General features: G+C 37.4%; 1 protein-coding gene across 4 annotated transcripts in view; it reads right to left on the bottom strand.

Moving 5' to 3' along the window:
* The window catches only part of LOC107998674 (ankyrin repeat and fibronectin type-III domain-containing protein 1), a 98270-nt gene that overhangs the window by 69429 nt on the left and 11314 nt on the right, over positions 1–17527 (bottom strand). For all 4 annotated transcript variants that reach the window (XM_062084583.1, XM_062084582.1, XM_062084585.1 and 1 more), the window contains exon 2: positions 4729–4865. In XM_062084583.1, the coding sequence (XP_061940567.1) occupies positions 4729–4865 (137 nt within the window). The remainder of the gene's footprint in view (positions 1–4728; positions 4866–17527) is intronic.

Raw genomic sequence — 17527 nt, 5'->3', positions numbered from 1 at the left:
ATTTTATTCCGTTTTTAACGTTATTCGTTCTTCCATGTTTTTAAGCTGGAAATAGCGATCTGTCGTTCGAAGGAACTTTCGGATTTTTTTTTTTTAATTAATAAATCTCCGGTTGCAATGCTCGTGTAACGAAGAAACGAATCTCGTTATTTCCGGGCAAATGACACGATTTATAGAGTGTAACGATGGGGCGTTCAGCGAGCGCATTTCGTTAAACGTGTTTCGGTGGACAGGACGAGAGGTCATTAAATTCGGTCCAAATAACGGAATATATTTGGGAGATAAAATGGAGGGACGCGTCGGTTGGAAAATAATTGGAAGTAGCCTCGGTCCAATGTACACACGGAGGATGAAGCGAAGAAGCAAATTCAAAGTGACGTATATGTATAAACGTATCACGGGGATTGGATCGAAACGCGAAGAGACCGGTGCGAGATGGAACGGATGGGGAGAGCTCGGGAAGAATTTTCGTGACGCGTGACGCGAAACGTGCGTTACGGACGGAGAAATTTTCGGCTCTCGTCGGTGAGATTATTCCGATCGGATATATTAAGCTTTCGAATATGTTGAAAAAGATAATACGGATAGAGATCATCGGGATGGGAAGAAAACACGTTACTTATCTCGGAATACAACGCGTAACATTATCGAATCAGGAAAGTAAATAAATCAGATTTTGAGATTTACGACACGTTGTAAAAATCACGTATCGCGATCAAACACTTTGGCCAACAGGAGGTTTAATATCCATTTAACCGTCCGTTTATTTTCCCTAATCCTATTCACCCAGAGGGAAACGCGCGAGAATCGAAACTCGAGAACGGTTTTTATTTACTCCGCGAATAAACCGTAACAGACGTGAAACAGGCCGATCGAGCACACACGGTGAAGCCTGTTTCCAATATATATCCCGTTTCCTCGTTCGTGCAAAACTAGTCGCGGCACATTTTCTCTTCTGCCCTCGCTAATTTTAGAAGAAACGTATCCGTGACTCACGATACGTTTGCGCCTTATATCACGTATACGTGTATTAAAGTTCCGTGAAAATTTCACGGTATTAAATCACGGGGCTATCGCGAAATCGGTTATCCAAGGGAAAGAGAGAAGCTTCGAATATCTGGAACAATGAATACGTAAGTTAGATAAGTCAGCGATTTTCACGACCAAGATTCTACATTTTGGCGATCGGGCAAACTTTCCTCGCCAATTCGTTCGTGATTCGTTCGTGAAAAAGTTTTTGGAAAAAAAAAACAATAGATTAAGTGACAGAAGACGTGAAAATTTTTCAGGAGGAGAATTCGCTATTTCTCAGCGAGAATTTGTTAATAATCAGATTTCCTGCGGGGAAATCGAGGGCGAAATTACACGGAAAGTGACTTTATCGAGAAATAATGGCAATGTCGTAACAAGGGATCGAAGCAACGCGAATCCCTTATTAACGCTTATCCCTATTGAATTTTCATTTTTCCATCTTTCGCGAAGATTAATCGCAATTTTTCCCTCCATTCTCGATGGGAAGATCGTCATCGGAGTAAAAAAGAGCAAAAGAGTAAATCCGTTTCTAACGAAGCGACTGAACTTACGTCCTGAACTTGGTTTGTCGATTGACTTTCGGAAACTGTGAAAAAAAAAAGAAAATCACAGAGTTTCGCCTCGTGATCCCGTGGTGGTGAGAATCAGGTCCTTTAAACTCGATACGAATTTCTCTCTCGCTTTCTCTCTCTCGATTTAAGCACGTTAGCGAATAGTCAGAGAATCGAGTTCCAGCGAAGAGCTGGCGATAATTCGGTTAACACTCTTTTCTTTTTCTTTTTTAATCCACCTTCCATAAAGTACTCGTAGAACTTGAGAGAAGAAGAAGAAGAAGAAGATCGTTATTCGGGTTAATTAGTAATCGAGGTCGTGACATCGTTTGCAAAGGATGGAATAAAACGACCGTGTTAATATACGGAATTTCTGCTTTGTTTTCATTGCAAACGATCGATTCTACGAAACCTTTAAAATAAAATGATCACCGCGATGACCGCATTCAACCCCATTCGATAACCAAACTCGTACAACTCAATTACGAAAGTTTTAGTGAGGATTGTAGGAAAGGGGTGTCTCTTTAAATTGGAAAAAATACGAAAATTTTTCCAAATTTCTCGGAATTATAATTAATATTCACGAATGAAATAATGAAAGAAGCGCGCTATAGCTCGTGAACGAGCAAAGTTTCTTGCTAAATATTTCCTTCCCACGTTTCCGGAAATTTATACGCGATAGAATTCTCTGCCTCCGACAAATCCGCGAAAATTCGTGCAAATTCGACAACTCGATTCCACTTCAAACCGGTGCCAAACTTTCTCTCGAAAGATTTCGAAACGATTCGTTAATGAAATTACAAAAATATCTCTCCCTCTTCCCCCGATCTCGAAAATCATATCACGATCGCATCGCAATCGTTCTCCCTCGATGAGAAGGGGATTATCAAAATTCACGACATCCACTTACACGAATCGATGGAGCATCGAATTTTCGAAGCGGGGAAAGCTCCGGGGAAACGGTTGGCCCGATGCTGATTAAATTTCAAAGTTTAGATTAGCAAGTTTAGGGGTCACAAAAGCGGGCGTTATTTCCCTTATTCGCCTACCAACCTACGTTTCCGCGCTCGAAATCGGGAAACGCAGCTTAACGGCGCCACTTGGAGATTCGCAATCATCCGAGTTCATCAAGTTCCGCAAAATTTCCTTTCGATCATCGCGAGTACGAGTTCCTAATAACACGTTCTTAATTCGAGAGCTTCGAAATAGTTTGTATTAAATTCATCGGTTTCCTCTCGTTTGAAAAAGAAGAATTTCTCCACGAATGAAACCTATCCAATTACACTTGACAAATTCTTTTTTTCGGAAAATTATTTTCAATTAGAAACGCGAATATCGATATTCACCGTCGAGGGGCTTCATCGACAGGGGAGAAATATGAAAGTTGACGTTACGATATTTTTTTATCCTCGATCGAGGATTAATTCGAATTCATTGGTATATTTGGCGATAATTCGGTCTCGATTTCACGCTTCGAGCGTACAACACAGGTCGATTTCTCCTATTCGCATTGAGGCGCGATCGTGCAAATCCATTTAATCAAAGTAAATTTCCCGAACGGCGGAGTGGATGGCGAAACTGGAGGAGACGCGAAATGTTTGTCGAGTCTTTACGCGCACGTCTGCAGACCGAGTGTTCATGAATATTCAAAATGGCGGAGTCCAAGAATTATTAATATGACGGGCAAACACAAAATGTCAACCCCTTCGAAACTTCCGTGCTGTTTGTTAACTTTACGGGGAAGAGATCGAGTGCAGGAACGAATAATTCCCCCAGATCCGAGACAAGCAATTTGGAAGACCGCGAGAGAATTCTTGCTTCGACTCATGAATATCGTTTAATATCATTTTTCTCTCGAAATTGGGTTCTCGTATTACGTGTCTAAATGCGTGTAATCGAAGCCCGAATACAAGCCCGTTATCTCCGCGACGATAAGGTGACACGGGTGGAGGATCGTTGCCAAGAATTTACATGCATCGTGGTCAGGCGATATTACATCTTCCAGATTGTCATCTACACTCAGAATCAGCACGATCCTCCGATTATCTCTTCACGTATTGATTCAATTGCAGATATTTGTGCCGTTTGTAAAAATTGATCGTTAAAAGAAACTAGAAGGAAAAATAATCCACGTCGTGTTCGAAAATAAATGAAATAGCGGAAGATGGTAATAACTTTAGGACGAATTCGAGAAACGGTGAGTTTACAGATTCGTTAAGGTTAAAGCCCAGAGTAGTTTGGACTTAGTTACTAGTTCCCTTTGACAGTGGATGAGCAAGATAATTGAAACGAATATTCCACCCTTATGCAAAGCTTTCGTCGGTGGGAACGTTTTCGAGAAGTTTGCTTTCTGATCAATTATCCGTTAACGATCTTTCCGTTTTAGGTTTATCCACGTGGAAGCGGATAAAACTTCCAATAGAAAAATATCACGTTTCGACGCCGTTATACCGTTCCTCTATCGATCTATTTTGCGTCGAGAAAGGAAAAAAAAAAGAAAGCGCGCAATCACGAAATCACCTTTATTACCATCATTCTGCTCGAAACTCCTCGAATATATTATTTTCCCTTTTTAGCGAGACGCGTTTCTTCGCTCGAAGAATGTCGAGCAATTGTATCCCTCGGTTAACCAGTCGAAACTTTTCTTCGTTACGCTCGCCATTCTTCCTCCACTTTGTTTCCCTCCAATGTCATCTAACTTTGAAGAGAACGTCGGTTCGTTTCTCCGCGTGGATTTAATACGCGGATTTCCGATCGAATCTCGCACAATCGGCACGAGCCGATCAGTCGCAGAGAATGCAACGAGAAAGAAAGAAAGAAAAAAAAAAAAAGAAAGGAAATTGCTTCATAAATAATTCTCGAGGCGAGAAGAGATTGGTTGGCAGATTAATTGGCCGCGCACGAATCGACTTTTGTCGCGAGATAATCAATGATGGAAGAGAATTAAGTTATCTAAGGGAAAGAGGATTTTTTTTTCGCGATCGATTAAACGGAACATCGCGCCTTTCCCGGATTTTCCGGATGATCGTCCATTTCTTCGCTTCGAAATCGCTTTTTTATCCGTAATTATTATTCCGTAAAAACGACGAGGAGAGGGAAAGAAAGAGAGAGAGAAAAATGGAAGGAACGAGATTAAATCACTTGCTTTTTCTCCTTTCGCTGTTGCTTCTTCTTCCTAAAGGCCTTCTTCACCCGCAGAAGCAGAAAAGCGGCGCGATCGATGGTCAGGCCTGGTGAAGCCTTGTCGCCGCTCGACATCCTGCGTCCTAGACCTCCCAACACCTGGACAAATCGAACAAAACTATTATTTTATCAAGCGATTACGAGGGAAAGAAAGGAAGGAATCGAGTTCAACAATTCTTTGCGTATTATCTCGATTATTTTTCTTGATAAAATTTTTTTTCTTTGTAGATGATACCATTTCGAAAAATTTTCGAGCTACGTAAGTAAACGTTAAAATAAATGAACGCGCATCTCTCACATTATTACGTTATTATTCCGATTTAATGATGAATATGCATTCGCGATTCCTCTTTTTACGTTCATATAATAAATTAATGGTCGGTATTTTCAATATGTACCGTATATTAAAGTGGAAATTTAAGATCGGATATCGCATATCGCCCGGTGTGTACAAAGTAAATTTCTGCCTGAACGTTTTTATTACTACCGTATCCTTTCGTTGGATAAAAAAATGAGCCCGATAAATTCGTTTCAACGTCTACTTCTAGCTGATAAGCGAAAAAACTTACTTGAAAAAAAAAATATAGAGAAAAATGAAACAAAGTTCTGTACTCCACTTCTGTAGCCACCACCAATTAAGTAAGATTAATTAATTAAAGAAAACTTAATCGTTCCCTTTTAAAATCGAAATATCGAATAAAAAAAGTTTTATATCGGTCGAAGAGTAAAACGATCGCGTTTGTGGGAAATGAGAATACCCCTTTTTTTTTCGTTTGATCCTCCTCTTTATAAAACGTACGGGGGGGAAGGGAAAATGAATTTTCAAGTTAGTTTAATCCACGATCGTTCATCACGAAGCACCGGCCCGTTTCGTTTGTCTTCTAATCAGGCTGCGCCGCGGTTCACAGCTCAGCTGCTTATCACACACGGTTCCATTTTATTGAAATCACCCTAGGACACGCCATGCCCCGCTAACTTTATGCAAACAGAATCCCGCCTTCGCTGCGAGCACGAAACCCTCTTCGTTTCGATACGTTACGTAACGTATGGGATAATAATTGTCGACAACTTTTCATAATTAATCCAATCACTTTTAATTAATCGTGAATTAAATTAATACAATCAATGATACGCGAATTAAAATGTCATATAATACGTTATTCGTAGAATTGATTATTTCGATGGAAACGAATTGAAAGAAAACGAGAGAGAGAGAGAGAGAAAGGAAGGAGAGGAGAGAAATTACAACGAAATGATAGGCCGAGAAAAGGGATATTTTTCGTATTGTAAAAATATTTTTTCAAAGACAAAAAGTAATTACGAGGTTTCCATTTATTCATTTTCGTGTCAGCTACGCTACATCGTCTCGTCAGTTTTCTCCTTGTTATATTTTAATGAAACGTTCAAACGAATTACACATTCTCCGCTGTTCTCTCGTCCCAACGCGGAATTTCATTGCCGCGTTTTCTCTTAATTGGCGAGAACATATCGTATAACGAAATATTAGATCGCGAGTGTCGTTTCTCTAAAGTTTTCAAAAATCGCGCCTTTTTAATTTCGTCCTGCATTCGATCGTTAAAAATCATATTTAAAAAAAAATGGAAATTCATCGCGGTCCGTTTATCCGTTAAATTGTCGAAATTTTCGACGTCACGAATGACAAGTTCACTTAACTGTTTCACGAGATCAAACGTGGCAAACACATGGTGGAACGGTGTACGATTCGCAAAGGCTTATGTAAATGTTAAATTAATTAAAACTGATTCGTAGAGAGTTCGATCCTTCTTTCCACGAGAAAAATAAAGCGGAAGCGGCACGATTCGAGTAGAGACGAAAATTCGAATGAAAATCGTCGTTCCTTTTCATAAACGAAAAAAGAAAAAGTAAAAAAAATGGAAAAACGCTCTCTCATTATCTGAAAGATTATTACGATTTTTCGAGTGAAAATTTTGGAATCAATCTGAATTAAAAACAAATCGTTCCGCGTACATCGATCTGATGCATTAGCAATACGAGAATGATCGGCGAGAATGACGGGTCAAAGTAATCTCATTTCTCCGCCTCTCGATTCGACCGGATCTTTAAATCCACCCCTTGCACTGGATTAATCCCGCCATGAACGCCGATAACATAGCCTACACCGGTTCAGAAGACAATGCAATTCGACCAATCCGCGAATAACAGCGTTTCTTCGGTTTGTAAGATTGTTCCTTTTTTAAAATCACGTTCGTTCCAGCTATTGTACGACGCGTAAACTCATTTTTAAATTATCTTCAATCTCATTCGATCCTGAGATATCTATTATCCGTGGCCACGGAATAATCAAAGTTGCATTTTTAACACGAAGACGCCTTCGAGTCTTCCACGGTTTTTTACCGTGGGTATTTTATTTTTATCGAAATATTATTCATACCTTTCCTGGCCATGATCTATTTTCCCTGTTGGAGCTTTGGAAACGCCTCTCTCGAGGAACACTTATCATTTTATACAACATATAACGGATATAAAACATTGGGTGGATAAAAAAAAATACTCGAGAGAGGGCGAAGTGCGTTGCTAACAAATGTTGATTTATTATTAAATGCCACACGTCTCTGATTTACATTTGGCGATCGACCATCGATTCTCGTCCATTTATAATCCACGTCCGGATATAAACGGGACAAACGGAGCGAAATGGACATTTTTAGCATATTCTCCCTTATTCGCCGTTCCCCTCTTTCTCTCTCTCTTCGCTCGTCGTCGCGCAACGAATTCACTTCCGTTCTCTTAGAGTGCAAATACGTTCGAGGGCAAAGCTCCGAGAAGTTATTTTCGTGGATATATTTTTCAAACGAACACTGTGTTGAGACCGACAGCGATTGAAAAACCAGGCTCTCTCGAGAGAGAAGAAGAGAATTTTATTTTGAAACTCTATCCGTTACAAATTGTACATATATATATAAAGCACTATTTCGCGTAATAATGGCTTCGAATCGAGGGTAAAAAGTAGATTAATTAACCAGGACAGGTTTGGTTCAGAGAGAAAGTCAATAGTTGAAACATTTGGTGGGAAAAAAAATACAGAGGGGTTGTTAACAACCCTGGCCGGTATTAGTTCCCATTCCCTGCCGAGGATTTCGATCGTGCACGCCAATCGATAACCTGCCCTACATAACCTCTAACGAGCAATCCGTGAACGAATTTTCGTGGCATATTAGCTCGATGATCCTTCTATTTCCCGGAATTAACGCACTCGACCGTACCTCTTTAATCCCATTAACATAGAATCTGGAAAATCTTCGGTATGGCTATACCGATTGTCACACCGTTGTGTTTAACACGATCAACCTCACGAATCCCTTTCGATATTCGCTAATTGAACGTCGATTCGAGAAAGATCCTTGCTCTTGGATTAATTCCAATAATTTCCATTTTCCCTCTTTCCGTTTCTTTCTTTGAAACGATGTAAAAAAAAAGGAAAAAAGATCGTTGGTGAATTTTCAATGTAAATTTCTTTCAGTTATCCCTATATTTGTCGAAATATGCTTTGTAGCGATTAAATTGACCTATACAAACAGTTTACGATTTTCTTGATTCACTTTTCGAGAGGTTCTCGGGAGAAGATAAAACAACACCGATGTGTTAAGTTCTCGGATTGATGGAACCATTTCAACCTTCGTAGGCTGTAAGATAGAGATAGAGGCATTTAGAGATGGAGGCCGGGATTTGAACCCGGATATTCTTCTCAACGACGCCTTTCCTCCTATCGAGATTTTACCACCGTGTCCAAACTTTTCGTGTATACACAATCTTTTCCTGCGCGAGTCTCGCTTTCCATAAAATCTCCCTCGAAACCCTCGTATAATATATTTTTCCATCGCTTCCTTTATAAACCTCGCTCTAAAATATCAGTTGGAGTTTCATAATTCTTGATTTCATAAGTTTTATTCGTTTCCTTCCTTCCATTATATTTTTGAACATCGAAATGCCCCCACGTTTCTCCCAAAATGCTATAAAATAATTTTTGATCCAAGCTTTCAGTTCCGCCGTATTTTCCTTCGAATTTTACCCTCGACTCGACACATCGATCATCCGAATTCTCGATTCCTCCTCCTCCTCGTGGAATAAAACCCTGTGAAATTATATAATAAATTTTATAAACCGATCCCCCGAATTCATAAGTTCCTTCCTTCGGTTTTATTTTTTTTCCCCCACTCTTATCCTTGACTCGAATATCAACCTTCAACCTCTTCTACGTTCTATAAACAGCCCCATCTTCCGATTAATTAATTAATTAATTAAAAGAGAGAGAGAAAAGGCACGTTGTAAATATTGGCCACTGATCGTCGGACCGATACAGTAATGAAAAATTCATTTTCTTAGAGTGGATGTAGAAGTCGCGTTACTTGTGCCCTCCGCCGGGTGCATTATGCATCGGCTTATACGGCACGCAACTAGCCGGGTGCTCGACTTGTTTTTATTTCTGAAAAATCCTATTTGCAAACACGACGTGGCTGTCGTGCTTGATTTTATTAAAGGAACAACGGGCTCCAGTTCTTCTCTGCCTCGGTGGTATTAACAAAAACCGCTGTCATGAATAAAAAAAAAATTCCTTTCACGGTACAAAGTATCGTAAAATCGATACGTTGAAAAATATCATCACTTTTCAATCTTTGACGAGAAGTAAATCGGATAATCGAGTAATGAGAATATTTTGTTGATAAAATTAAGAGGATTGCTCCAAGATTTGAGATCTCTCTCTCCCTCAATATTATAAAATGAAGAGAAGATAATGGACAGTTAACTTGAAAACACATTCGATTGTGGATTTTTAATTAGTTGGTAACTACGACATTCAAAGTTATTAAGTTAATTAGTTGGTAACTACGTCTTCTTTCAAACTTATCGTTAGTTTCCGTTAGTTTCGGCTCGTAAAGGTTGCACCATACATAAAGTTCTCTGTTAGTTAAACATTATTGTATAGGTTTACACTAAGGTAAATTCAACGAGGGAGTGAGTTGAACGAAGCAAGTTTATCCGACACACGGCACAACTATCGAGTTAAACGTATATACGTTATCTGGAAAAGTACAAAGACAAGCTTTGAAAAATCTATAAGATTCGTAGAAAGATAAGAAATTTTAATCGCTACTCCCCTTTCCCTCTAGATTCAAATGGTCTAGCATCTCGAAATATCGGAGAAAATTGAATAAAACCTCGGACGACGAAACGGGAATATTAAATATTTCCGTGTGTCTAGAAAAATGAATAAAAAAAAATAAAAAATAAAAAAAGAAGAAATATCGAATAATAGAAAAGGATAAAAAAAATAAACTATCCATCATAAATCATTTATAAAATTTACGGATAAATAAATAGAACGTTCAGAAATCTTATCTAGACTCGACCTCGGCTACTTTATGATCCGTACACAGTGCCTCGGCAGTAGAAGATTAACTAGAGAAGGTAGTACTATTCCGTTTCAATCCTTCCTTCCTTCCTACATGTACCTCGAAAATATGCACTCCATGAAAACTAATTCAGGAAAGGAACGATAAATTCTGAAAGGCGGAATATTAGAAACTACGAAAGGAGAGACGAAGCATTTTTTTATTAAAACGTAGAAATATCTCCCTTACACGATTTTCACCGATATATATGTATATATGTATAATGCTCGTTTGTTCGAGCAAATAAACGTGTCTATTTCCCCAAAGATTAATCGGCCAATTTCCTCGCCGATGGCAAATTTTCGATCGCAACGTCCGCGTCATTGACCTTTGTCGATTCGTGGAATGGAAGATACAAAGTTTAAAGAGAATTTTTTCATTTTTCATGGAGAACGCACGCCCGGAACTCTCGTATTTGATTTTCGTTCCGCTTCGCTCGATTTTTCTGTTTTTTTTCTAGATTAACGACAATTTCATTCGCACTCCACAACCAATACAAAAATAGATTTAAAAATTTCAAATCAAGTTTCCCCGTCCAACTCTTTGAAATCATCGATCGAGGTTTAATAAAAAAAAAAATTTAAATAATTGATTAAACGAAAGACGTTAAACGGAATCGATTCGAGAAGATTTCGATTCGAAAAATCGGCCGTTTGAGAGCAAGAATATTAAAAAAGTTTGGAAAAATTTTTTTTCACAGCTGTAGCTATTTACCGGAGAAAAGTTTCGATTAGAATCAATGTCGTCGGAAGAGTCAGACTACAAGATAATTTAAGTTTTTCACGAGTTTTTTTTTCGCTTAACCATCTCTCAAAAAGGGAGATTACCTTTCAGAAGATGGATCCTTGAAAGAAACCTCAAAGATCTTCGAAATATCTTTGAAATATCCTTTAAATCCGAATATTCGAATAATAGGTATTTATATTATAATGCGGAGAGATCAAGGTTGAAAAGTTTCGCAATATCTTTCGACCTGCTGGATCGACTATCTCGATAGATCATAAATATTCGTTACGAACGACGTAAGGAATGAAAGATCATAAAATACGAACGATATTTGATCGAAGCATTTAAACGAACGGTAGTAAACTTGTGCATATTCTGATAATTCCCTACCATAGTAATCAAAGTCGGAGAGCTCCTTTGTGTTAATTAATATTGAACAAACTGTACGTAAACTTAGAATCTAACTGGCAAAGTCATAAATGATGCAACAGATTCGAAGCATTTTCAGGTTTCATCAACGAGATCGTAATCGGACGAAAAGAAACACAAAGGCAGAAGCGATTATCTAACACGGAGAATCGAGTTGAAACGAGAGCTCGCTGCATTTAGAACTTGGATGAAATTGCGGCAAATTACGATAAAGTTTCAGATGAGAATATAAAATCAAAGGAAATACGGTTTATATAACAGTTTGCTCTATAGTTCGCTCGTCGGCCACGGGTTTGCATTAAATTGCTCGAGATCGACTTTTAAACATGATCGATACCCCCTGAAAATCGAACGGGCGAAACTCTGATCGCTGCTGTTTTTCCATCCAAAATGCTCGCTTGTTGATCGCAACATTATTTCTCGTATCGATGGAATAAAAAGACGCAAGATTTTTTGATCCTGCTTTTTTCCAGAAAACACGATACGAGTAATATCCGCTATTTCGATGAACGCAAATAACGTTTGTATTGCGATAAAGAGAAAAAAAAATTGAGATTCGAGAACGTACGATTCTTTTAAGAGAGGAAAATTCTCGATTTCTTCCATTCGCATCACTGTAATCTTTATCCAATTTTATGATAAATCGATCAATTCGGATTGTTCGAGTTTCAATTTGCTTTGATTCGAAACTCGGATCAATCCTAGTTTCAAACTTGTTGCGATTCATCGATCGCGATTCGAACGAGAATAAAGTCGAAGATGAATTTGATCGGGCATCTCAATCGATAAAAGTCACTGATTAACGTGACCGCAATATCGTGCATCGCGATCACATAACTCCGACGGCGCCCAAGAATTCTAAAATTAGCGATCAACCGCCTTTTGTTCCTCGTTAATTTTATTGGATTCGACCGATTCCCCGAGGTTTTCAGCGAAATTATTTTCTCCCTTGTTGAAAATAAAAAAACTTCCTATCAATCGAAATAAAAGTTTAAATAAAGTCGATAGCGCAAAATTCGAATTGAAAAATTCGTTCACCGCGATAAATTTAAACCATTTCCACTTACACGCCCGTAAACTATGAAATTTTTCCCATCGATTGAAAATTGATCAATCAATTCGCGCGGATGTTGCAAATTTGTCGAATCGAACGAATTCGTTCATTTAACGAGATGATACATTTTGATTTCGATTCTGGTTATATTTCGAATACTTGGCGTGCAATTTTTCAATTTTATTCTAAAACAACACGCCAAGATTAATTCTTTTGTATATCTCATCCGTGTTCCTTGATGCACTTTTTCCAAATTTAAACTTGATGAAACGTGTATATAATAATTGGGATAACAAATGAGTGCGCGTGAGCGTTATATAATAAAACGAAAAACGAATAACGAATCTTCGCTATATCCCCTTTAATTCAACTATCACGAACGAGTTAATAACGAGTTAAAAGAATCGCGATAAAAATCATTCAATATTTATTAAATTAAGTGCAAGCAAGCGGATATTTCGTTGTTTATCTTGCTCAACAATTTAACTAGCTTGTTACCCTTAATTTTCCCAGAGACGATTAAATTTTTCCCTGTATTTTTCAATATTTTCCTCAGAATTTTTTTTCTTTTTTTTTCCTTTCTTTCTTTTTTTTTTTTTTTTTTTTTTACGAGTTTAATCGAATTAAATCAAGCCTGGAAATTACTTTATGAGATACGATTACCCAAGGGATAATTACGCTTTCAAAACGGTCGATCAATGATGGATTTTCCAAGGAAAATTATCAACCATGATCGATAAGGAACGCGTATCAATCCTGTATCCTTTGTAAAATAAATATCAATGATAACGACGTGTAATTATTCGCGTGTGTGACCCAATTTAACATATCGATGAATCGCGTGCAACGTCGTAATCGATGGAACAAATTGATTCGTCGAAAAAAAAAAAACCGAAAGATTAATATAGGGAATGGTTTCGAAACAATAGCGGGGAAAAATATTCCATTAAATCACGGAATTTTCACAGGATGAAATATTCAAGAGCGAGAGATGAACTGAGAGCACGACATCATGTGCCGAAATAAATAAAAAAAAAATTTTGGTCCAATTTTCTCAAAATCGAAACCTCAAACGAAAAAAAAATATCATTCCTCCTTCTTCGAAAATTATTCTCTGTATATTGAAAGAAGTGACGTTCCATCAAAATGTAGGAATACTTCGTTTCTTATTTAATTTCTACCAGTTAAGCCTCTGAAATGCCCTCTTTTCCTTTTTCTTTTGAGGAAAGAGAAAGAGAGAGAGTTGTCGTCTCACCGCAGCCTCCTTCAAACAGGAGGTTCTTTTTAAGTTGTTATTAATCCATCGTTTTCGAACTAAAAGCACCGAGAGAGGGTTTCCACGCGGTTTCTCCGCTTCTCGCGCTTGAAAACTTCGATACTCGTTGCTTTTTTCTTCTCTAATTCGAAACCGTACCGAGCAATTTTTCATGGCACAATAAATTGGCATAAAAGATCTCGACTCGACGAGAAATTAAACAATCGTTTAAACACGATGTAACCGAGAGAGGGCGCGTTCGTTTTCCAATAACAATAAAAGTAACGAGTCGCGAATTGAAGTTTGAACGAGATAAAGATGAAATTTTAAAGATAAGAAAATAAAAATATTCCTAGACGAGGATAAAAAGTTTTTTTTCGAAACTCGTCATCAAGGCGTAAACGATGTTTCGCAAGGAGATGAAAAAGGATGGGAGTCTGTTTTCGGAATGGCTATTTCCGTCGTCGTGGCTTCCTCGTCTCCTTAGGCGAGGAACAATTAAATTGCACCCAGGTGATCCTCGACCCCGAGAACTCGGTTGACGGAGTTCAACCGCATCCATTATTGAAAAGTGATCCCAGATGAATGCAATGGTCGCAAGAACATCGTCCAGTTTTGCCACGATCGAACGATCGATAGACACCGCCTATTCGCCTGTATCGCACAATAGAGAAAGGTCACGGATTATCTCGGCCACGCTAATTAACGAATCGAACTTTTACAAGCCTCCTATGTTGCTGATTTCTCCAAATGATTATTTTACCGCATAGATTTCATTCCGGTCTAAAACTTCTCCCGAGCGAATTCCGCTCGTCACGAGATCCACTGCCTCCCCGAAACTTTCCCCATTCGCGCAAACTTTTTCCAGAAACTTGCCTACCTCTTATCTCTCCTATATTTTCCTTAATTTCCTCAGAATTTTCGAATTTTCGATCGGATTCACCAACGATCGAGAAATCGAATATCTCGTAAAAGATAAATAAGATCACGAGTGTGTCCTCTCGTTTTTTTTTCACGGTGTTCTGAACAAACGGATCGTTAAAGGGTGAAAGGAAGAAGTTCGTCTTCGTCGCGAGGAGTCGGTTAATCCTCGTTTTCTTTCTCCCTTCGTTTCTCGATCCCGAAGGATTTTGAAATTTTCGTAGCTATCTCGTAATAGGGCCAAAACGTTTTTAAACGCAACACATTCGTTACAGAGTCATGGAAACGTATCGAGCAATTTCTCTGAGGAAACATTATTTCTGCTCTCGTGTCGACAAGTACTAACCTTAGAAAAATACTCTTTTTTAAAAGAAGGTTAGACTAGAGTTTGGAGGAAATATTTGGATAATTTGCGTAAAAATAAATGAATAAATAATATAGCCTGGAATTTGTTGTTAAAAAATATATCCCTCCTCTCTGCTTTATCATCGTCATAATAATTTATCATGGAGAAGTAAAACGAAAATTAAATTTCTAAACGAACGAATACACTTATGATTTTCCAGCTAAATTAATTTGTACGCGAGAACAAGCGAGCATTCGAAATATTTATATATTTCGTGGTTGACAAAATTAACCTTCCTTGTCTGCGTTTTCAGGAATTTGAAATATTTATAATAAGTGACTGAATCGTGAAAGGGGAGAAAACGGAGGGTTTGAAATTAAGGTGTGGAAGAAGCATGTCCACTCAAAGTTTAAGTGGAATGCGTCCTGGAAATACCAACGTTCATCTCGAGTAACTGCAAGAAAGTAAAAAAAAAAAGAAAAGAAAAGAAAAGAAGAACAAGAAAAAAGAAAAAGAGAAAGAATACGCAAGTTTAAATATATATATACATATATATATATATATATATATATACAGTGTGAGAAATGCATGCGCAGAGTGGTCGTTCGATAGAACGAAAACTATTTCCCGTTTGTTCCGTAAATTCGCTTAATAGAGATATCTCGATGTTTTCACGGGAGCACGTACTATTGTTTTAATTTATTCATTGATATTTTTATTCGCGAATGAATCCGTTTCACAATATCTCACTTTTCCACCTAACACGGGGATAGTTGACACCTTGACTGGCGGGTTAATTTTGTATGCCTTATTCACAGCGACAGTGTGCTGTCGCTCATTTCATCACGGTACATCGTAATATGCATATGCAGAACGTGGTCGAAATATATTAATATACAATCGGAAACAAGGTGAATATTTATAGAGAAAGAATGAAAAATATAAACTTATATGATTCTCACATCGCTTGCTGAGCTAAATTTCTACCCTTCCTCCTATTCCTTCTTTCCTCCCATCTCTTTCGTTTCTTTTTCTTTTTCTTTTTTTTTAAACGCGTTTGAGATATGCGACTGAACACTTTTCTAATCTGCTAAATCGCGTTTGGACCCAACGCGACTGTTTGCGACCTGGGGCGTTAAAACGAGCCTACGTGAGGTCGTGCGGGGGAATGTTTTGATGAAATGGGTTGATGAGAGAATATAAAGAAATAAAAAAAAACAAAGATAGTATAAGTCGAAAGAAACGACGTCGGTAAAACATTCTCGATAAAGACGCTCGCAACACAATTTATGACTTCTATTCACGCAGGATGATTACGATGGTTAATTGTTTACGGAAAAAACAATGCGCCCACGCGAAGAGTACGCGTGAAAAATGGATTGAAGTTTCAAAATGTCTAATTACAAAGAAAAATAACGCTTGTATACACACGAAAGAAACGCAAGAAATTCGTGCACATATATATATATATTGTTATATTACTTTTTTTGATAAAAGTAAAGTATTAAGAACGTTTCTTTTACCGTAATTATTCCACTTGTAATCTCTTTTAGCGCTGTAAGATTTTTAATCAAAATTTCTTTCCACACAATCCCTCTTCACTACAACTTAAACGTGTCTATCTCTCTGCCTCTCGATCAGGTTAGACAAACTAGAAGATCAAGTCAATGCATTCTCGAATTTACGAAATATTTGCGTTTGCGGTTTTTTTCCGTGGAATTTCGCAGCGACGATAACTCGCGTGAAAAATAAAACGGCTGGACATTGACACGAAGTTGAAAAAAAAAAAAAACGAGAACCGTAGCACGGTGAATAATAAGCATTTCCTGAATCGATTTTCCATCGGATGACTATGCGTTTTCTATGCGTCCAAACATCTAGCCTCTTCAACCTATTTAATAACTTATTGCAACGCTCGCCCGACATTTCCAATTATATTTTCACTTTAAGAGTGGGATGTTAATATTTCAACGTGGCGAGCAATAAAGGACTTAACGTTCCAATTAATGGCCTCTAAAAATCGGATTTATAAATCGAAGGTGAACGATTCGTTATTTGCTTTATACACAAAGTTTATTTATCTTTGTTATTATTGTTCTCCTCTGCTTATATCCCGCAAGACTTCTCTATATTTTATTTATATCGAACAAATTATATTTGTATTATCGATATCGTTTCGAATAATGTTATTAAAGAATAATGCAAAAAAACCGATTAAACCGAATCAAAGTTTAAAAGTTGATGAATTTAATTTTTCAGTGTGAAATGAATCGATAAGCTGCAAGCTGTGGATGAGAAATTTTCTGCTATCCGATAGAAAAATTATCACGATTAATTCGAACATTAATATCCGAATCTGATATTTAATTATCACATTATTAATACGTTATAATCTATTGATTTAACATTATAGAATTTTAAATTTACGATTCATCGATCAAACAAGAAACTGATAAATGTCAATTTTGATTATTAATATTACATTAATGTAATATTATTAAAAATTAATAAGAGAATCAAAATATTTATGATATATTATATATTTATATATTTATATATTTATATATATTTTATATATTATATGATATATATGCACAT

Source organism: Apis cerana, linkage group LG14 (assembly GCF_029169275.1).
Source record: "Apis cerana isolate GH-2021 linkage group LG14, AcerK_1.0, whole genome shotgun sequence".
Classification (NCBI taxonomy): Eukaryota; Metazoa; Arthropoda; class Insecta; order Hymenoptera; family Apidae; genus Apis; species Apis cerana.
The sequence above is the reverse complement of the archived record's forward strand: the minus strand, read 5'-3'. Positions and strand labels throughout refer to the sequence as shown.